The 23782-nt window shown below is 37.8% G+C and overlaps 1 protein-coding gene and 1 pseudogene across 1 annotated transcript; one reads left to right on the forward strand and one right to left on the reverse strand.

Moving 5' to 3' along the window:
• The first annotated feature begins 14515 nt into the window (after positions 1 to 14515).
• LOC149836328 (GRF-interacting factor 10-like) lies at positions 14516 to 16330 on the forward strand. The gene is made up of 3 exons (XM_090009754.1): positions 14516 to 14660; positions 14810 to 15025; positions 15722 to 16330. Exons 1-3 carry the CDS (start codon positions 14516 to 14518, stop codon positions 16126 to 16128), a joined length of 768 nt encoding a protein of 255 aa, XP_089865880.1. The 3' UTR covers positions 16129 to 16330.
• A 2076-nt stretch (positions 16331 to 18406) lies between these two features.
• Positions 18407 to 22866, reverse strand: LOC149836329 (ubiquitin carboxyl-terminal hydrolase 3-like; annotated as a pseudogene).
• Between the last annotated feature and the right edge of the window lie 916 nt (positions 22867 to 23782).

A 23782-nucleotide genomic window follows, 5' to 3' on the forward strand; every position in this document is an offset into this window, starting at 1 on the left:
TCGGAAAGTCTCTCCTTATTGTGGTGGGAAGTCATGAATATAAAAGCACTTAACTTCTTACGTGACCAAGCTTTCCATAATACTCATATTTCGACGGAGATCGATTTGGTCGACCTTTGGTGTTGGTTTCTCGACTATGAAAAGCTTTAACGGTAGCTGCAATTTCAGTCATGGCACCAACAGATTCAGACATTGATATATTCTTCACGTCACGTTGTTGCTCCTCTTGAATAACAAGAGCATATGCCTTGGCAATGGAAGGCATAGGCTCCATGAGAAGAAGTTGGTTGCGGATGATACTGAAATTATCATTGAGTCCCATAAGAAATTAAATGAGGCGTCTGGTGTGAGTTTTATAAGAATGATTTTTAAAACAATATTTTTAATAAAAGTCAAGTGAAAGCCAGACACCAAAAATATAAAAACTGGCTCCCACGAGTGGTGGAGTCTGGGTCGATCTTAGGGAATAGAAAATACTTTGTATTCAAACACACAATCTAAACTATGCTTTATTATCTTAAAAAATAAAAGATTAATTAACTAAATAAACAAGATAGTGTTGCCCTTGCAGAGGGCTTAAACAAATAATTAAAGTACCTTATTACAAACTCAAATGCGTTAAATAAAGAAAAGAAATAAAATCCTAATCTAAAAAGAAAAAAAAGGCTTTGGTGCTTGAGTCTTTTATCCCCTTGTGTCTTTTCTAGGTTAAATACTTTTGCATGGTTTACTTAAGGGCTCTCTGAGGGCACTTTTGAAGGCCTGAAGGGACTTTAGAGGGTACTTCGGGGGTACAAAAAGGGGCTCACTGCACGTCCAAACGCTTCCCTACAAAAATAAAAAACAAGAAGTAAAGCAGTACAAATAGAACTAAACAAGAAATCTAATAACTAATGAACAAAATAAATCAGCAAGAACAAGAATTAAACTGGCTAAATCTAAACTAATAACATGAATTAACTATGAACAAACTAATAACAACCTAACACTAAAAGACAAAATATTAAAACAAACTAACTAACAAATCAAGAAACTAAATTGCAACAAAACTACTTCAATTAGAAACTAACTAATGAATCAAGAAACTAAAAACAACTAAATAAAACTAACTAAAACTATATGTTGTATGGTTTATGAATGTAAACTAATAAATAATTTGAAAACATAAAATTAACCTAAACTATGCTAAAAAAATCACATGCAATGAGAAAAATGAAAATCGACTATCCTAATTTTAACTACACATGCATGATAAATAACAATTAATAACTCTAAAACAACTACCGTGCATTCAATATAATTTAAACTAAAGTTATTCCTAATCTAAACTACAACAAAACACAATGTTTAAAAAATATAAAATTAACTATGCTAGCAAGAAAATGATAATTACAGTAATCGGTTAAATCAGCTAACATGAATTTAAACTAACTAAGGGTGAATTAAAGTAAACTAATCTAATTAAATTAGACTAAAACTAACACTAATCTAATTACTGTAAACAAGTAGAATTTGATGTGAATCAGAAATGCAAATAAAAAAACATTATAAAATATAACTATCTAAAAGGGCTACTAAGCAAATCTATCTAAAACGATAATCGATGACTTTAAACAACTAAATCTAATCAAAGTAATGAATAAAAAAAATTTGGAATAGAAAAAGCTAACTATTTAATTGTTAAAAGAAAACAAAACAGAATTTAATCTAAGCTATTCTAAAAAAAATGATAACTTGATAAAATAAGGCATATCGACTAAATAAATAAAATATTATTTACTAGATCTAAAAAGCACTGCAATAAAAAAAATGTAAAACAAGCTATTATAAACTATATCTAACCTAAACTAATCAAGAAACACGAAAATATATGAATCCCTATGTTAAAACTAACGATCTACTTAAATCAAGATTATCTAATATTTAAATCAAGAAATGGCTAAACTATTAAAACGAAACATAATTTTGTTCTTTTTATTTTTTAGAGGCAATAAAACTAAATTAACTAATCTAAATGTGCAGATGATGTGAAGATCTAACAAAACTACATGCGATGCTATGCTTTATGTGATGCAAAACCTAAACTACGGTGAAACGGGGGAGAAAGAAGCAAACTTGATGATTCGCTTCTGATAGATTGGATGAGAAGAGAAGGTGGCTAATCCCAGCTACAAGAAAGTACCATCCCGATGAAAAGACTGTATTGTCAATGATGAGAAGGATTAGAAGCAAGAAGAATAAGATGAGGAAGGAGAAGACGAAGAGGTAGAGAAATCGACAAGGAGAGAAAGGAAGGGAGTAAGAAGAAGAGAAGAGAAGGGGCAAGAGAGAGGAGGGCTTGAGGCTGCTGGAAAAAATGTTTTCTTCAGCTGAAAGCATACTTTTTATAATCCCTAATTAGGTTAGAATTCAAAATTTTAAAAAGAGTGATAATTTTTCTTAATTTCCAGAACAGGTATCTTCTTAAAATGTGTTTTTAAAGGAATATTTTTCTAAAACTAATTCAAAATAATTAAGTAATTCTTAATCTAACTAAACTATAATTAAGAAATTCTAAAACTAATAAAAATACCAAAAAATGTAGGGCCGAACCAAAAATATGAATTTTCCTAAAAATTTAATCTAGAAGTGAATTCTCGAAAACAACAATAAAGACAGGATTTTAATGTGATTTTATCATGGTTCATGCATAAATAAAGATGAATAAAATGCAAATATTATTCATGATCAGCGCCGTTGCTGCCACCTCATTTAAAGTTTTCATAGCGCCACACAAGCAGATGAGAGTTGATACATATGTGGACAATTCGTCCCACATGGCTTTGAGTTTGGTGAAATAGGTGGTCACCGAACTCTGCATTTGCTTATGGTTGATAATATCATGCTGAATTTGATATATGTGAGGGTCGTTTGATTGGAAAAATCGGTCTTTGAGTTCAGCCTAGACTTCTACTGCAGTTTCGGCATATATAACACTTGCCACAAGATCTTTGTAAAGTGCATTGAGGATCCAAGACAATACCATGGTGTTGCACCTTTTTCAAGCAGCCGCGTCCGGTGATGATGATTCTGGCTTAAGAATGGATCCATCAACGAAACTGAGTTTATTTTTTGTGCTAAGCGCCATGGACATGGCACGATGCCACATGGAATAATTATCTCCAACTAGGGGCTAGCTGAGAGACCAGACTGGTTTCAGGACTATCAGATGATGAAGATAAAATGGATTGGCCGAAGTTTCACTCGACAAAGATGCGACCGAAGTTGAATTTTTGGATGTAGAGATTGAGTTTGACGCCATTGACAATATTCAGATGTTGTTATGTTGTAGATGTTGTTATGTTCAGATACCATAAAAAAACAATGAGAAGATAATGTCTTATTAAAATTACTAATACGCAGCTTGCTATATGCTGTCATATGTGTGGACCTTATCAATAGGCCGGCTATATACAGTAGCTTTTATACAAGATAATGAACATAAGCTATACAAGGATAATGCACAAGATAAAACATAATTTTCTTATATATGATTGTGCGTCAATATTTCTTCCTCGAGCTTCAATATTCCCTCCTGATTCGTAGGCTTCTCCTGATTTGTAGCGAGATTTTTGTGTTGTATTTGAATTTGAATAGTTAGAATCGATTCCAAAGGATTTCACATCAAGGATCTGAGATCTCTAGTATAAAGGGAGTAAAGGTAGACACTTTGATCTAAAAACAGAGGGGAAGAGATACCTTCTCATATCTTTGGTCTCAAATTCAAAGGATCTCTTTTGTTTTTAAGATCCGAGGCTTTCCAATGCAGCTCAAAGAAAAAATGGTGGACAATTTTTTTCAAAATGACCCACCAAAATGGGTGGTTTGAGTTTGTTTATTGTGAAATCATTTTTATTTGAATTGAGTAGACTTTGGGAGGGGGTAGGGTGTCCAGGTTTACTGAAAACGCTATAAGAGAGTGAAAAATGTATTTCTTGAGAAACCGTTTCGGAAACGGGAAACATTACATTTTCGAAATGTTTCTGAAACGCCAAAAAATTTATGAAAAATGTGTTTCCCATGAGTTTTTTCCTCATGCATTTTCCTTTCGTGGGATGCATCTTTTTTGTTTTACTAATTTATTATATTACTTTTTCTTAAATGTTTCTCATGTGTTTCCCAGTCATTTTCAGGTTAGTTTCATAAATTGTTTTCCGTTTCCCGTTTCCCGTTTCACATGCACTTGAAAAAAAACTCGTTTACCCAAGAGGTTTCCTGTTTCATTTTCCCTTTCTAGCAACTTTGGGTCGGACCTCTGACAAAATGGAATGGATTCAGACCCAGATCCGATTAAGAAGTGTTGGTATGAGATCCGTATTTGGATCTGATTGGATATTTCATAAGAAAAACTCATACGCAGATCTGATAAAAATTACATAAAGCAGACACCGTCCATACCTGATAAAAGAATATGTTTAAAGTTTTTTATAATGAAAATTTACATATTTCATAAACCATACCCAGCCCGTTTAATAATTGGACCTTACGAGTCCAACCCAAATAATTGATTGGACCCTTTTCTTTGTTACGAAACCCTGACTGTACCGGATCGTCTTATACCCGTCCCGTTGACAACCCTATGTGAGTCACATGAGCCCTTAAGGTGAGGCAGGCATGCATGTGTCCCCAACCCTTTGTTTTACCCTCTTTATTTTACTGTTTTCATTGCTTCACCTTTTTTGTTTTTGTTTTTTTAAAGGCAAGCTGGGGTTAGGCATACCCCTACCAGTTATACAACTGTACCGTTGGGAGTGGGTTTTGAACCTGCAACGTCCCAACGCAAGGTGACGTGCTCCTACCAGATAAGCAGATCGGGTTTTGAACCTGCAACGTTCCAATACGGGTCAGGATCGGGTTATACCCGACCCGTTTCTTCACCTTTTGCAACTTTATTTTACCTCTTTATTTCTATTGCCTTTCGTCACCATTTCACAAAAGGAGAAACTTTTCTTTTACCACGAAACAACAAATAAAAGAATGACCTTCTGACAGCATAGCTCGACAAAACTAAGCCTCGCCCGGTCAGCAGAGAACGTGGGCTCGAGAATCGGTGTATATTCCTATCTACTCCACCAGTTTATAATACCTCAACGGTAAATTTTTACCTTTTTTTTTTGTTTTAACATACAGTCCTTGGCAGAAAAACAAATTTCATCCTCCTAAAATTTTGAGTTGAACGAAGGGTGTGCTTGTTTGGTAATCAACTTGAGATTCTTGGTCAGCTCAGAATCTTTTACCAATGGATTTAGTTGTATACTTAAGCCTGTAATTATCAGGAAGCCAAATAGATACGGGAAGCGGCACGGCATGACAAAGCAAAAGTGAAGAAGCAGGTGAGTAGTATGAAGCGTGAAGCGAAGTTCGTTTTAGAAGCAATTATACAAGTGTGAGAACATAAAAGAAAAACGAGCTTACGAGAGGGAAGGAATTGGAAAGTGAAGGGAAAGTAAAAAATAAATGAATACATAATAACATGAAAAACATATAAAACAAGAGAAAAGTGGGGGAGAAGCCAAAAGAAAAAACGAGTGAAAAATAAAAAGAATGCAAGTTTCCCCATGCTTCCCCCAAAAAGGAAAAGAGTGGTGCTTCCTATTTAGGAAGTGTTCTTCCCACTGTTGGGAGGCAGGCGCTTCTGGTAATTTGAATAATAGTAACGATAGGGTGCTCCTGTATCACCTACTTCCACCTAATAAAAGCTTTAGATTTTCAAATTTTATTTACTTTTTTTTTTTGTTGATCAGACCTATAGATATGATCTATAAACATTATTGAGTGGAAAACAAGTTTTAGATCATGCGATTATAGTATACATGTAGGATTTTTAAGACCTTTAAAAATCAATGGCTCACAATGTATCAAAATATCATGACTTAAAAATTTTTTATTTTCATGTCTAGATTCCTATAAAAAATACTATGTTGAGTACATCCATAAGGTCTGATTGAGAAGATACACCATCAGCTATGACTAGTAGGTGCTCCCGGAGAACCGTAGCATGACTATTTAAATAATGTCACATATGCCTTAGCCAAGTTATTCAAAAACTGAATCTCTTCATTGAAAAACTATACTCTTTTTAGGAACCATTTATTTTTTTTAGTCTTTGTTATAATTTGGCTCTCAAACCAATCAATTTTAATGATAAGTGCTAATCAGCACATATCAAACACAAGTCAATGGTTTGGATCTAATCCGACCATTTATTTTAGTTCTTACTATAAAAAATAAAGCTTCCTATCATAAAGGGATGGGAATCACTCTAGTCAGCATTGTCATCGCAGAGACGCTATTTTTTGTTTTTTTACTTTATGGTAAAAAATTCAAAAGGCTGAAAAACAGCTGTCTCGCGCTTCTCTGGCAACTTGCAATGTGTCTGACACGTGGTACCTCATGCTTTAATTGGCCTGACGTGACGTGACGTGACGTGGAGTGATATTGCTAGTAATTGAGCCGCCACTTGACCCCGATTCCTCGCCAATTCCTCGGGGCGACCGACAGAGGGAAATCGGCTGGAAAGAACGAAACCGGTTCGGGTCAGTAGTTGCCTGGCATCCAAACCAACATGGGGCAGGTGGGATGCCCCATTTCTTAGATGGGCCCCGATATTTTTCTCTGATGCCGTCATGTTCTGGATGGACGGCACTGGTATCGAGTTCGCTTTCAGGTTCAGTCGGACCCATAATAAGAGAAAACATTCCTGGATCCCCTATATGGATTACAAGAACCATACACGATAAATTAATAGTTTTACCAACGAGGTGGTATCCCATGTGGTCAGCGGGGCCCTGTGTCAAGCTGAAGGCCGAGGATCGAATCCCTCTGCCACATGGGGCGGCTGTTGTTCTGGTAGAGGTCCGCCTAACCTCAGTTTGCCTTAAAAAAAAAATAAATCAATAGTTTTGTTTATCTTTTTTGTATTATCTGATATGAAATTTCACAAGCTACCTGACTTCATACATGAATCGCATCTTTTGAGTTCAACCCTGATTTTAGTGTTGGCACTCCTTCTTTATCACCAAACCCTAACCTTATAGGGTTTGGTATGGGTCAAACCCGACCCACTGATAACCCTAAGTGAAAAATAAAAGTTTTTCACACATGGTTCAGCAAATGAACTTACACCCACAAAAAATATGTTTGATGAGATTTTATCCAGCATCCTTCTTCTAGAGTTTCTTCATACTAAACAAGGGATTCAATACTAACGCGCCTTGGGAAAGGCATCAACTGGCGTATTCTTTAATATTCGGTCAAATTGCCGAAAAGAGATCTAGTCATCTAGTCATCTGATAGGGGCGACTTGCAAATGTCACCAAGTTGATGAGACATCACAAGTTCAAAACCTACGGGTGGCATCCCTTGCCGCAAAGTCGAAGCTGGGTGTACTCTCTGATGAGCGGGGGAGGGGGGACCTCAAACAAAAAATACCCTCGATCCAATTAGAGCCTGCACATGGCAACTGGTGTTAAACCCTAGGACATCGTGAGGGTATTGAAGGAAATGGAATTGTGTTCCATACCATCGACAACATCATATTATTTAGTAGAAAGTCATAGTGAGAAATTTTTTCCATGAGAGCTCTGTCCACTGGGTTATGGGTGACCATGGTTTGTCACCTGACATAGGATGATCACAATTCAAAATCCACGGGGGTGGTTACTTGTTGCAAGGACCAAGTCGGTTGTAGTCCTCAATGGGTAGTGAGGGACCTCGAGGGTTTTACCAACCAGAGGCCTGCCAATGTGTGGTCGGAGATTTGGATTTTTTTTTTGCGAATGAGATGAGTGCTCTGGAAAGGGAACTGTTTGATTGCATGGTCAAGTAGCATTACTGTTCATCACAAAACTTTAGATCATTAAAAAGAACTTCAGAGACGGTTCTTGTGGTTCGAACAGCGCCCATTACCGATTTGTCAAGAAGTTTAATAATCTCATGAGGCCAGAATTTTGAATAAGATTCGATTCACATGCTGACCAAGCAAAATTATCTTCATTGTAACTTTTATCTTGATCCACTTAGACAAGTTTGATAAACCTTTTGTAAGTGATTGAACTTACTCAAATGCCACAAACCTTAATATATAATTCACAATAAAGAAGCATGAGCCAGAAATTTTAAATAGCAATACTGGCGATCCAAACTCATTAAAATACCAATACTGAGGATCCAAACAAGTACCTTGCGATGCATAAGTCCAATCGTAAACAGTCAACGGTACAATGGTCGTAGTTCCGCTTGCCTAAGGAGGACGTGGGGGTGATCCTTCCTGACAGTTTTAACACAAACGAGGTACCAAGTGCAATGCCTGGCGGCCCCAAAGGGAAGTGGCATAATGGGATTGTGGGGAGGGGGGCACAGGCCTCTTGGTAGGCGGTCTACATTCAAATCTCATTGACATCATTTATTGCGCAAGCCAAAGCATAATCACTCCCTGGGGAGAGGGTGTTGCGTGTGCAAAACCCCCCCCCCCCCGAACATGCACATGCATATTCCGGGGTCTCCACTGAGCACCGTGTGGCGCTCAATGGGGGGGTACGGGGGCGCTGTACACTGCCATACATCAGCCTGCAGGATGTACGGCAGTGTAGGGCTCCCGGGTTGTGTATGTTCGCCCCTGATGATTCACTGAATCCCACGTCCGTGTTCAGGGGATCGAATGAGCGCCACGTATTCATGCACATGGGGCTCGTATTCCCGTGTATGTTGACATAACTTTGCATCGGACTCTGGTGTTGTTGCAAAGACTTAAGTACCTTTTATTGTTATTCTTCTCATAAAGTGATAGTTTGAAAAAATGACAAAAATGCCCTTCATTCAAAAAAGAAAAAACAAATAGTTCAAAAAAAGGACAAACATGTCCTCCATCCAGAAAGTCGAGGATGATGTTGACTCTTCAAAGTCTTCTTCTTTTTCTGTTCAAAAAAAGGACAAACATGTCTTCTTCTTCTTTCTCCGTAAAACACTGTAAAACCCTTTCTCTCTCTAGAGAAGAAATCAAGGGAAACAAAGAGTTCTTCCTGGAGAAGGCCTGATTTAGAGTTTTTGCCCTTACAGGAGGGGGGTCTGGGGGCTCCCCCCGGCGCGGGCTTTCCTACAACAATTTGTAGTATTTGTAGTGTCTTCCGTAAATCGCGAAACGCTATAGCGATTTGTAGTGTCTTCCGTAAATCGCTATAGCGATTTGTAGTGTCTTCCGCAAATCGCTATAGCGATTTGTAGTGTCTTCCGCAAATCGCTATAGCGATTTGTAGTGTCTTCCGCAAATTAGGACCAACTTGTCAGAGCCGTGTCTTCCGCAAATCGCTATAGCGATTTGTAGTGTCTTCCGCAAATTAGGACCAACTTGTCAGAGCCGTGTCTTCCGCAAATCGCTATAGCGATTTGTAGTGTCTTCCGCAAATTAGGACCAACTTGTCAGAGCCATATCTCCCTAACCGGAGGTCATATTCCAAATCCGTAAAAAGTGGTGTCTTCGTTATTGAGTCTAGTTTATTTCTGTAAATTTTCAACAATTTCTATTGTCATTTCATTCTCCATTTTAACTTCAACGATACATTACAACCACAATCATCAAAAGAAAGATTGCCCAAGCTAAGAGTCACCGTTCTCGCCCTCCTCCTCGACAACAACCCAATCGGTGCAGTCGCGCTGAGGATGGCCAGCAGAAGCTCCACCATGTCGTCTTTCTCTCCCTAGCGAGAAGGTCTCAGCGGAGCCGTCGTTCCGGTGACGGGTGTTCATCTCGTTCCGGTGACGGGTGTTCTACGAAATGTAAATCCCCCCTTCTGTAAGGGCAAAAGGCCATGAACACTCTGGGAGGAGCCCTCAGACCCCCCTTCTGTAAGGGTAAAAGCTTTGAATCAGACTCCATAACTCTTCAAGTTGAATGATGCTACCCACACTGGGAGGAGCTCTCAGACCCCCTTTTCTGTAAGGGTAAAAACTCTAAATCAGACTCCACAACTCTTCAAGTTGAATGATGCTACCCACGCTGGGAGGAGCCCCCAGACCCTCCTCCTGTAAGGGTAAAAACTTTGAATCAGGCTCCACAACAGCAAATGTGCAGGTCAGTCGGTGCTTGATGGAGCAATGTATGATCTTCTAATGGATGTGCACAGAAGCAGAAATAGAAAGGAGAGAGAGAGTGAGAGTTGAATGATGCTACCCACGCTGGGATGAGCCCCCAAACCCTCCTCCTGTAAGGGTAAAAACTTTGAATCAGGCTTCACAACAGTCAATGTGCAGGTCAGTCAGTGCTTGATGGAGCAATGTATGATCTTCTAATGGATGTGCACAGAAGCAGAAATAGAAGGGAGAGAGAGAGAGTAAGAGGGTTGATGTTCATGGCCTCCTCCAGAAGAGATTTCTTTCTCGGATAATCCTGCAGTGCAGAGACTGGGTCTTAAATAATCATCTTCGGGGCACTTAAGTCTTTACAACCACTCCTTTTCAAGAACCGTCATTTTTTTTCACCAATGGAGGAGAGGGTACTTAAGTCTTTGCAATCGCATCAAACTCCAACGCTAATTAATGGTGACAAACATGGGGATACGAGACGCACATGCTTACATACGTGGTGCTCTTTGGGACCCCGATCATGAGATGTAGCTAACTGCCCTGTTCGGGGGGAGAACATATAACCTGCTTCGCCCCTGTACACCCCACTAAGCGCCACGCGACGCTCAATGAGGACCCCAAAACATGCACCAGTGTGTTCTTGGGGGGAACATATAACCTGCCCGCTTCCCGGGGCAAAGAGTAAGCCCATGAAATTTTACGCTGCCAGGAAAGTGATAGTAAGGTAGAGCCAATCCAACTAGGTCTCTTATCTTGGTGGCAGTTTCTCTGTGTAAATATAAAAAAAAAAAGTGCAATGACTCTCATCTTGAAGTGATCTCTTACCAATATTACTTTCTCAAATACTGGAATTTATTTATAGCACTTTTTGTTGCCTACACTAGGCCAGATCAGATGATATGCCAAAACACAACCTTTTGGGGCTTTCAAAATCACCACCATCCATAACCTTTAAAAAAATCACCACCTTCCATGGCGTTCATAATCACCATTCTCTGTGCAAACAATGGGGCCCATCATTACACAAAGATGGCCATGGACGATAGAGATTTCAAAACCCAAAATTTTTGTGTTCTAGCGTGATGATTGAGCCTCATGAGATTTAGACTCTCACCCAAATGAGAGAATAGATCTCATTAGGATCAACTAAACAAACATGAGAAATATGAGTGGTGGTGACAAATGGACTCTCATTTGCCTTTATAAACGAGAGTTGTTTTCTCACTCATTTAAATGATTCCAAATCAAAATTGATTGGAATTACATGTGACCGACTAAAGCAAACTTACGTGAATGACATGAGATTCACTTCAATTGTGATTTAAAATCACATACTGTTTTTCATAAGGGTTACCTTCATGATGACAAGTGGAACATGAGAAACACTTTAACTTGTGCCTCTAACAAACAAAGGATTTTAAATAACTTAGGGCTTGTCTATTTTAGGAAAAAAATCATTTTTTAAAGAAAACATGCATCTCAAACCATGCAGTGTTGTATGTGCCTCATGTTTTTCTACCAAAGTTGATTATTTTATATAAAATGTTAGAATCTATGATGATATGGAAGGATATCGTCTATCACATATAACAGTTTTCAATATAATTGTTTATCTTGTCTATCCTTATACCATCTTGATTATTTTTCATATTGGTTGTAAATAAAAAAAAATCTAGCTCATTTACCTATATAAATGTGTAAATTGAGAAATTGAATAAAATTGAAAAAGAAAAAAAAGAGAAAAAGATGATGTGAGGATATTTTTTTTGAATGTAGGCATTTGGCCGAACTACATATATGTGTGTTATTTTTTCATTTACCCTCTTTAATCTCTTATTTAATTTTTATTCAATCAATTTTTTATTTTTTAATATAAAATCAGAGCATAACTAAATCCGTTTTCACCAACTTAAAGTTTGTAATTTTTTTTTCATAGATAATTTCGTGCTACAATCTTCATGTTGTGCATCTTTCAGTGAGTTTGGTTAAGATTGTAGTCCGCCTGATGTTTCATTGTTGTGTTATCATCACTAGAGTAAACACTTGAATCACATTGAAGGGTTAGATGTGCAAAAAAACTCAAAAAAAATAAAAAAATTACAGCTTTTTAGTAAAGGATTCCTTGTGAAGTTTGCAAACATTAAACTTATGTGTGTGATTAAACGCATATATAAAGAATTAGCGACGTCAACCATTGCTTTATAGAATTTAACAACCATTAAAATATTTTTTAAGTCAATTTATTTTTATGGCTTTTTTCTGAAAGAAGCATTGGTGTCACGGGCTTAGAAGCGAAGGCCCCCATGACGTAGCTTCGAGTAATCACAAACACGTTCCTCTGTGCTTTTTGGAGACACTCGAGAGTGCTAAAGAGGTATATACATCAGAAAGAAAAAGGTGAAAACATGGCGGTCCTTTCATCGAGTTATTCACCAACGCTAAGAAACGAAACCCAAAGCGAAGAAACGAGAGAGAGAGAGAGAAAGATCCAACCCTGATGGCCCCACCACCTCCAACCTTTCCCCTTTGGATTTCAAGCTCCCTATTGCATATCCTTGTGCTTAGTCAATGGCTAGGGTTTGGTTTGGATTCAGGTTTAACCAGACTTGGACCAGATTTTTTGGTACGGTATAGAGTCCTCAGGTCTACTATAAGAAAAATCATGCCTGGATCCAATAAGAACTACATGAACCAGATCCGGTAAAATAATATTTTTTATTATTTTTACATTGAAAATTTGTAGGTCTTAATCAGAACTCAGGTCGGGCCTGAGTCTGGTATAAAATTTCAGAAACTATACCCGGTTTCATGTATTAATCGGACCTTGGGGTTCCAGATCGGAGTCTTAATCGGGTCTTCTTATTTGTCACCATACCGGACCCTATAGGGTTTGGACCAGGTAAACCCGACCGGTTGACACCCCAGGTTTAGGGTTTACAGTGAATTTTTGCCCTCTTCTCTTTAGTGTCGTGTCCACTATAATCCTCACAGTACTTTGCACTCCTTTTTCTTTGCATTTTTTTCAAGGTTGTCAGAGATTGAGACGGAAACGAGAAACTTTTTGGGTAATGAAATCAGGAAACAAGGTTTTTCAGGTGCATGTGAAACCAAAAACGAGAAACGAACCGGCAAAATGAATTGAGAAACTACTGAGAAATATTTTAATAAGAAAAAACTTATCAAACATGAGAAACACGTATCCTACAAATGACAAACACTTGCAAAACGCATTTTTCCCTGTATGGGAAATGCATTTATCAAATTTTTTTGGATGTTTTTTACAGGTTTCGGAAACGTTGTGTTTCTTGTTTCGAAAATGATTTCCCAGAAAACGTGTTTTCCACGATCCTATAGCGTTTTGGGTAAACCTGGGTTTTTCCTCAACAACCTTCACCTACCACCCAGTCTGGTCATAAGCTTAAAAGGCTTGGCTGGATTCCTCTAACCGGCTCAGTCTTATCGTATAAGCCTCAAGTAGCCAGGTGAGCCTCATACACCCATAGTGACAAGATTTATGAAAATCTCCGGCTAAATTACTTTTTTTTTTTTATTATAACCTGAAGAAACCGCACTAGGTACGAAGACCTGATCGTGCTAGCTCAGCCTGTCATACCTACTATCCTGGTGCAGGCAGTATAAAACTCTGAGGCTGATCGTGTGGTTATATTTTTTATTTATATTATCTTATATATTTGTAATTTATTTTTTATTACCAAGATTTTACCTACAAAATGCGAGATTTAAAAAAAAAATGCAAGTTTTTAACTGCCGATATTTTGCCGTTTTAAACTTTTGTCCATACACCATTATCATCATCATCATCATCAGTAATCACACACCTAAATTTGACCCCCCATTTGCGGTCTATAAGTCTAGCTAAACATGGTGATTTACTTGATTGAGTCGAGCCCCCATGTGGGTCTTCCACGCTGGAACAGGTGTGACCAATCCTTGGTTTCAACTGATAGCCGAGTGCAAGTCTTCTCAGAGAGTTTAACGTAGGAACCAGGTGGCCCTTAGACCTGCAGGTTGAGCGTAAAGACGACAACCGGTCAACTCCATCCAAGATGAGACGAACCCAACCCGTTCGGTCACACTCGATGTACTTTGGCTTCGAATTTCAAACTTTTCAAAACGATGTACAAAATAAACAAACAAAAATTAAGAAATCCATGGACACCTTTATCTTTTTTAATAATTCAATCCTCCGCATACTTTTCGGGGTTTAGCGCGCGCGCGCACACACACACACACACACAGAAGGCACAGGCCTAAACCGACAGTAGGCGATAGACACTAGAAGAGAAGAGAGAGAGAGAGAGGCCCCCCATCGCTCTGCCCATTTCGTCTCTGTGCTCAGAAGCAAAATCAAGGAGATAGAGGGAGCAGATGTTAAATGGAGGCCCCTCAGATCCTCACCCCTCGTCATCATCATCATCAGCAGCAGCAGCAATCCCACGCTGAGGAAGACCGCACCTTTCTGCAGCACTCTGCCAAGCTCTCTCGTGTCGCATCGCCACGAGATGCGGTTCGTTTGTCAGGTACTTCGCTTCTTTCTTCTTCCTCTCTCTCTCTCTCTAACAACCATAAGGACTAAGAAAGGAAGAAAGAAAGGAAAGAGATTTTTTTTTCACCGACATTCTTATTGGTTGTAACGCATGTGAACTCTCTGTCCATTTCTTGCTGGTAGGGATGCAGGCGCCTCCTGATGGGCTCGGTCTTGGGCTCGGTCTCGGGTCCGAGCAGTCGGCCTTCACTTTCTTGCAACTGCAGGAGCTAGAACACCAAACCCTCATCTTCAAGTACATGGTGGCCGGTGTGCCCGTGCCTCTTCACCTCGTGTTGCCCATTTGGAAGAGCGTTGTCAGATCTCCTACGGGTGGTGGTGCCTTTGCACCATCTAGTTGTAAGCCTCACTCTCTCTATATTGTTTATCTTTGATTTTTGATGAAGAAACGGCCCCAAATCTCCCACCTGGTATGGTTTTTTTAAACAATATCTAATGCAATTAACTATTGAACAATGTATCTTATTCTTTTCATGTCATAATGATATGGAAATAATTAATTAAGCCTTCCTTCTCTTCCTAATTCATTGCCCTGGCTGTGTTGGTTGATGGGTTGCTTGCTTTTCATAGTAAGGTTGGTTAATCAAGCATTTTTCTTTGTCTACTTTGTGCCTATATCCTAATCTTTGATTATTTTTGTGAGGTGGTGTGCGAAATAAGGAACTCCATTAATATCATGTTTAATGAACTAAAGAGAGGGTCCATGAATTAGCACCAGGCTTCTATTAGCTGCCTTAGCATTTCATATTTGGTACCATTTAATTAGCGTTTGGTTTTCTATATCTGGTGCATGTCGCTTCAGTTTTTTTTATATATAATTTGAATAAACCGCACCCGGCATGAAGACCTCATGGCGCTAACTCAGCCTGCCATACCTATGATCATCGTGCAGGCAGAATAAAACTCTGAGACTAAGGACCCCCGCCCCGGGGCCTATGTTGGGGCGTCTGCTTGTGGGCATCAGATTTAAATGGTAGACCAATTAAAAGATCTCATGAAAGATTTGCTTTTTTTTTTTTCTGTTCCTTGTTCTAGTGTCAGGTGGTGGTTTGTGCTTCGATTTCCGAAGCAGTATGGAGCCAGAGCCAGGGAGGTGCAAGAGGACAGATGGGAAGAAATGGAGGTGCTCAAAGGAAGTGGTTCCTGATCACAAGTACTGTGAAAAGCATATGCACAGAGGGAAAAACCGTTCAAGAAAGCCAGTGGAAAGGCATACACTATTAAACCCTTCCAAATCCTCCACCGCCACCGCTGCCGCCACCACCATCTCAGAGTCAAACACACAACTCTCCATTTCGATCCCTGATGGTCTTAATCTTCTGAACAATCACACCAACGCCAGTGCCTCGGTCTCCAGCTCGCCAAGGTTGGAATTCTCACCTACAAGTGTGCTTCATAAGGTGCATTGTGGGTGTTCCATCTCTGAGAGTAATAGTGGGTAGCACTTCCAAATCGGAGTCTAACTTCAGCTAGTTTTTTTTTTCTAAAGCTTAAATAAGCTTATGATTAGAGATGGGTGCTTAGGGTTTCTTTGCTTAATACCGTTTGATGGTGCTAGAGTTGCAGACAAGGATCTTTTGGTTTGTGTTTGGGGAACTAGATGGCTCCAATGGGGCTTATATCTATTAATTGAGCTATCATCATGTGTGACCCACTCTCCTTTCTTTTCTTGACTCTTTTTTTTTTCATGCTCTAGATATGTGTATGGCACAAAGTATTCGACTGACCGGCCATTTATTTAAGTTTTTGGTGTGATTGAGACCTTTCCAACTGTAAACTTTTCAGCTATTTAATTTCTTCAATGTATGTAATAAATGTCTTAACATTGATGAACAGCCCAAGCTCATAATATCTTGAAATTTACTATACCCTTTGGCTTAGTCATAATTAATGAAAGCTTATCCCCCCCTTTTCCTAGAAAGGAAGGAAGCTTCAAGAAACCAGCTTTGAAATATGAAAAACTTGATTTCGTTTGATGAGAAGCTTACTTTTCATTCTCTTTCATTTTCTTACACTTCTTCCTCATTTTCTATGTTTTTTTATTTTTAAAAAAGTCATTTCTTCTTCTGCCCCGGTTTGATATTGTTTTTTTTTTTTTTATGTATTTCCTTTTGTATTTTTCATGCACTTGCATAATCAATTCATAACCGTATGTAGTTTCTCCACTTGATACTACTTTTTAGCACTTGCTTCTTGGCTTTGGCTTCACGTGTCGCTTTTCATATTCATTTCATTTCCTGGTAACCATAGTTGAAATAAGTTGTTGGAAGCTTAGGATAAGTGCTCAGATCCAAAAAGTAGGTTCGGGACTATGAAGACCATAGGTTGGACTCTCTTTTTTTAATATATAATAAGGAGAAACCACAATTACGGTTTGGACATCTGACTGCTAGCCGAGAAAATGCCACCTTGAGCATCGCCTGTTCCGATGCCTTTGGTGGAAAACTCTACGAGTACTTTTTCTGCCTACAAGGAATAAATTTTTTGTTGGCTTCAACCATGTGACAAGGGATATATACTTCCAGTATGGAACTATGGGCGCCCTTCAACTTGAATGCCTTAAGCCGACCCACCTAGACAAGGGCTCTGCTGGTTGGACTTGAAGATTAAACCAGGTCTGGTGATCTCATGGGCTACTGTTTAATCTGGCAAATGGTTGGTTGTCGTGGCTGGTATTAGGCCATGTTTGGAAACTGGTAGCTGTCATAGAAAGTGCCATTTGAGAAAGTGGAAACTGCCAAATCTTGAATTTGACAGCTACAACCTCTTGGAGGTGGTAGCTGTGTATTCCATTCTTTGGTGTAAATATAAAGGTGAGGGGACCTCACTTTCCATCCCAAATGCATAAACATCCAACCCACAAGGTAGTATCCCAGCTCCTAGTTTCCAAACAGGGCCTTAATGAAGTCCATGACTGAGATCTTGGCGATCTAGTGGTATTTTATATCTTAAAAGCCTCGGCCTTATTGACTCAATTAGATAGTGGCTCTGATTGCATTGCATGTGCAGTGTGTCCTTGGTCAATAAGGCCACCAAGAATTGACTTGATTCGATATGCATATATGGGAGTCAACCTTTGTATGTTAATGAATCTGGTAATTAAAAACATTTATTTTTTGTTAATATTGTCTTATAAATACTTTTTTTTATTTAATATTCTAACCAGTATTTCAACTTGGTTCCAGTCATCCCTTGTGTCGTCCTCCATCTTCATACATCAAATCTAACTTTATAAATGGATTCAGCAATAATAATTTGCCCTTGGATGGTATTCTTTTAATAAAAAATGTGATTTTTTAAATCACAAAATTTTGTGTTTTGACAATCATTTATTTTTGGATTGCCGGAAAATCTTGCACACCAGTTGGATTTTGATGATATAAATGTTGATCGTCACTAAATGAATGATGTAAATCACATTTAAGAAGTCCAATTTGGTCAAAACTACGTGCATCAATGAAATTTCCAGGAGCGATATGAACTATGGATGAGTGGAACCAATTTGCCAAAAATAATTTGATTATTTTGATCAAATAAAATAAATAAAAAACACTCAAAGTGGATCCAGGTTAAGCGGATAGAAGTGATATTTGAGTTTGTTTTTGTCAATTTAAACAAAAAGATAATTTTTGGGATTGTCAAAATTTAAAAGGGTGGTACTGAACTGAAAATTGTCACTAAGGATAAGTTTTGTTTATGGTATTATTTTTTTACTATAATTTACTCCAAGAGTAAAGCGTCTTTTACCACAGCCCCCGCTTGGGTGGCCACCATGACCATAAAATGCCACGTGATTTTGGCAGCCTTTGTCGGGCCCAGTTGCTCACCTCAAACCGTGTCCTACTTTAGCAGTTAGCACGCACCCTGGAAGTTCTGACCCCCTTATTCTTAGCTGGGGATGAGTACCCCAACTGACCAAAATAACCTCAGAATAAGGCGTGAACTACGCTCAATTTTTACTTTTTTTAATAATTACATTAAAAAAAACTCTTTTATTTTTTTGTGAGGAGAACCAGGTCACTTAGGGTATGTTTGATGGCTTGTTCAGGGTTGGACAAAATGAACAAAAAAGAGGGAACATAAGATTGGTTCTATTCATTCGGGAATAACTGTTTCAAGTCCAACGTTTGTTTGGATCGTACTCTGATGCTATGTTCCAAATGTCTGTTGATTGATGATGATGTGCAAACAACTTGAACAGTCATGGATAATGGGTCAAATTACTTCGACGACCAGCATCAATATTCAGACGGCAAAAGCCACGGTGAGAATCCACACCAGTGGCCCGACCACGTCTTCTTCGCCCGATGCATGGTCGAAGGAGGACGCTGCTGCACAGGCCCAGATTCTCAGCAAATGACGATGAGTGAAAGGATGCCGATGCCATTTCCGGCGAGAAGAGGACGGCCGCCGCAATAACCCAATCTCGTTTGCTTGCTTCAAATAGAACAGAATGTATCCATAATCTGTGTTGCTCGAGTACTCCTGGGCCAACCCAAACAATGTCTTTACAGCCGACGGTATCATCTCCATGTTTTCGACATCAAAGAAAAGCCAATGGAAAGACAACTCTGTATGATAGTTTTTTGTATCGACCAAGATGCTTGATGTATTTGAAGCATTTTAAATGGATGACAAGGATGTGAGAGGGCTTCTTTATCTTTGTCCTCCCATGTGTTTCCTCCAAGCTGCATCAAGGAGCTTTGATTAAAAAAAAAGACAAGATAAATCACAAGATAAAAAAATTATCTAAAGATGGCTGGTCAATAAAAGATTTGATTTAGGTAGTTTATCATATGTTTTTCAACCTTATGCTCACCAATGCATTGTGCTTGTTTTGTAAAATTCGCATATTAAGAAACTGAATACAATTTTCAAGCAACAAGATTATCAGGAAGAACTTACCAATCAATAAAGAAAAGCTAAAAGAAAAAGCCAAAAGATGTAAACAAATGGAGGCAGGTTTGACAAAGGGCTCAAAGACATGAAACAACTTTAAATTGGCTATATTTCACAGCAAATGACAAATTTTTAGCTACCAACAAATAAGCAAATTGAGTTACATAAGCCTCCCACCAACTAAAGATCATGCAATACAATTACATTTGTTGATTGAGAGGAAAGATCAAGATAAGGATGTAAACACTAAACGTGCAACCTTTATCACAGAAGAATTTATCCTCAACATTCAATGTATGAGTAAACCAAAAATTTTGAGACAACTGGTAATAGAACTGTTCTATTCAATGTCAAGGCTCAAATCTAAAAATGTCTCATCCCTTGTTGTTACTGTTTCACACCGCAGGCACCTTGTTTCATTGGTAAGGATACCTAAAAAAAAAACAAAGTTGGGTTACCTTTCAGAAGGGATGAACAAAAAGTACGAGGACCACAATACTTGATGCATATAACTATAAACAAGCTAATTTTGTTTCTTCACTCTTTGCAGAAAACATTTTGGAGCAATAACACCGGTTTTTATCTTCTAAGAGTTTATCTGCATCAAATTAACCAACTGCAAACCGTTAGATTTCGGGCAGCGGAAGCGTACCTGAATCCATGTCGATGATTACAATATGTTGCCTTGTATGTGACAAACGATAATCCAGTTCATACGACCAAGATTCACACAATAGAAAAATCACGATCCACGATAGATCGTGTGAGTACAAAGCCTTCTCTATGCTGTCTTTTCTCTCTCTTATTCTTGATGATGATGGATCTCTTCAAAAAATATTAGACAGCCCAGAGGGACTAAGACTCCTCCTCTTTATATTGGGTCTACCCATCAAGACCCAAAAGGAAATCCATTTCTTTATCCGACTTGAATTGTAAAATACTCTCAAAGGTTGGGTCTAAATGAAAATAGATCCAATATTATTTTTTCTTATTTTATGCCACCTTAATGAAAATTCTAACAATCTCCCACTTGGCATAATATAAAATAAAATAGTTGTAAGTATATCTAAAATACAACATTGAATCATAAAAGAAGTTTCATTCGAATGCACTCTAATAAACATACCCAACAATTATGAATTTACAATTCAACATTCATACTTACAATAAGAAAACTTATTGATATCGATCATGGCGGTTATATACATCAAATGATATATGCTCTTCCATGCATCATACTATCAACAAATTCACTTAAATAAGTCTTATATGATAAAGAATATAAACAGTCTCACTTTAATGTCAATACGACAAAATCTTCTATTTCACACATGAATGTTAACAAATAAAATAGAAAAAAATAAACAATCATCCATTATGAGATCTCAAATATATCAATTACATCATCAATTATCCCACCAAATAAGACTCATACTCACTACATGTCTTGAGAAGACTTTAGGTGCCAAGGCTTTAGTCATGGGGTCAACAATCATGTCAGAACCACTGACAAAACTAATTGATACAAGATGATTGTGAATCCTTTCTTGTACAAAAAGGTATTTAATATCAATGTGCTTGTTAGCACTAGTAGACTTACTATAATTGGAGAAAATTACTGCAGAAGAATTGTCACAATGTAAACTTAATGGTTTGTAAATGGAATCCACAACTTTAAGTGCAGTGATAAACTTCTTTAACCATAATGCATATGAGGATGCTTCATGACAACCAATAAATTCGGCTTCCATAGTAGAGGTAGCCACAATATGTTGTTTAGAGCTTTTCCATGAAACTGCCCCACCCACAAACAAGAAAACATATCTCTGATGTGGATTTCCTACTATCCAAACAACCAGCAAAATCTGCATCTGTATAACCAATCACTTTCAAGTGATCGGTTTTGCCATAAGTGAGCTTGAAATCTTTAGTTCCTTGAAGGTATCTCATTAATTTCTTTACTGCTTTCCAATGTTCTATTCCTGGATTGCTTTGATATCTCGCAAGCAATCTCACAGCAAAACTAATATGAGGACTTGAGCATACATTATGCTCCCAAGGGCGGCAGCATATGGAATAGTCTTCATTTTCTGCTTTTCAATCTCATTTTGTAGACACTGATGGGAACTAAATTTATGACCTTTAAAGATTGGCACTTCACATGATGAGCAACTTGACATATTAAACATTTTTAAAATCTTATTAATATAGACTCTTTGAGATAAACCAAGCAGTCTTTTAGTTTTATCACGATGAATTTCAATGCCAATAACACATGATGCATTCCTCATATCTTTCATGGCGAAATGATTAGAAAGAAAATTTTTAGTCTCACTTAGGAAACTCAAATCATTTGTAGCAAGTAATATATCATCCACATATAGAATCATAAATATAAACTTGCTCCCACTAACCTTTAGGTATATACATTGATCAACAATGTTCTCACTAAACCCAAAGGACAAAACGACTTCATTAAATTTCAAGTACCACTGACAAGAAGCCTGTTTAAGCCCATATATGGATTTCTTTAATTCGCATACTAAATTTTCATTTTCTTTTATTTTAAAACCTTTAAGTTGCACCATGTATACTTCTTCATCTAGATTTCCATTCAAAAACATTGTTTTTATATCCATTTGATGTAACTCTAAATCATAGTATGCCACTAGTACCATAATAATTTTGAATGAATTCTTTCTAGAAACAGGAGAAAATATTTCTCTATAATCAATGCCTTGCTTTTGAGTGGATCTTTTTGCTACAAGTCTGGCCTTGTACCTTTCTACATTACCTTTGGGATCATGTTTGGTCTTGAAAATTCATTTACAATCAACTGGTTTATATCCCTTAGGTAATGTAACAAGTTCCCAGACTTCATTCTTTTGCATGGATTCAATCTCCTTATTCATGACATTCAACCATAAATCCGATTTTTCACTTTTAGTGGCTTCTATGAATGAGAATGGATCATTATCAGTACCAACATCATAATCACGCTCTTGCAAAAATATAATATAGTCATCTGAAATAGCAGGTCTCTTAACCCTCTGAGACCTTCTAAGTGCAGGAGAATGCACTATATTATCAGTATCATCATGCGTGTTGTCTTGCAGTGGTACATGATCAACATCAACCTCTACAGTAGGTAATGTGATATGGTCTAACTGTTGATCTATCATATCATGATCAATGGGTTCAGACCTCACATCTGTCATAGAGGTAGTAGGTAAAGGATCCCTAACTTCCTCAAATTCCACATTACATGGAATGTTACACATACTCCCACTATTTTTATCATTCTCAATAAACTTAGCAGTGCCAGTTTCAACAATCTTAATGGTGTTCAATGGACTATAAAATCTATACCCTTTTGACCATTCTGGATACCCAATAAAATAACATGTAATATAGTTCTTGGGTCCAAATTCTTTTCTTGTGGATTATATAAATCTAGCATCTACTTGACAACCACTACAACAAAGCAGTAGATTAGCAACGACCACATTCTGTCGCTAATCCGTCGCTAACATGGTTAGCGACGGATTAGCGACAACGAGGCGACAATATGCTTACGTCGCGAATATTTCGACGCTAACTGGCGACAGAATTATTCCGTCGCCAGGTCCGTCGCTAATTGCGACAGAATAACGAACGCTATATTCCGTCGCCAATCCGCCGGTACTAAACGGCGACCACGGCTTGGCGACAGATTTACTTTCGTCGCTATGCCGTCGCTAGATTAATATGAATAGCGACGGATGGTTCCGTCACTAATCCGTCGCAAACACGAAAAAAAATTAAAAAAAAAATTATTTGAAAATTAAATACCGAGAACTGTATAATTTCTATTTCCTGTACAATTTATATTTCCTGTAAATAAAAAACAAACCACACAAAAAATTCATATAACAAGAATCTACAACAATTAATTGTTCCACCTTAAAATTAAGAAGTTTAATTATTTACAATTCAACAATTACAATTAGGAAAAATAAAAAAAATAGAACTTCTTCAACACAGTCCTCTAATCATCGCCAAGATTTTGTGCGTCTTCTTGTTCATTGTCTTTATCTGTCCCTTCAGCTCCACTACGCTGATTATCGTTAGTAGCCTACACAAGAAAAGAACAGTCAGTATTGATAAACAAAATATAATGAAATAAATTACACACTATATGTGATTCTATCATGTGCT

This window comes from Nuphar pumila, chromosome 6 (assembly GCF_984573655.1).
Source record: "Nuphar pumila chromosome 6, dmNupPumi1.hap1.1, whole genome shotgun sequence".
Taxonomy (NCBI): Eukaryota; Viridiplantae; Streptophyta; class Magnoliopsida; order Nymphaeales; family Nymphaeaceae; genus Nuphar; species Nuphar pumila.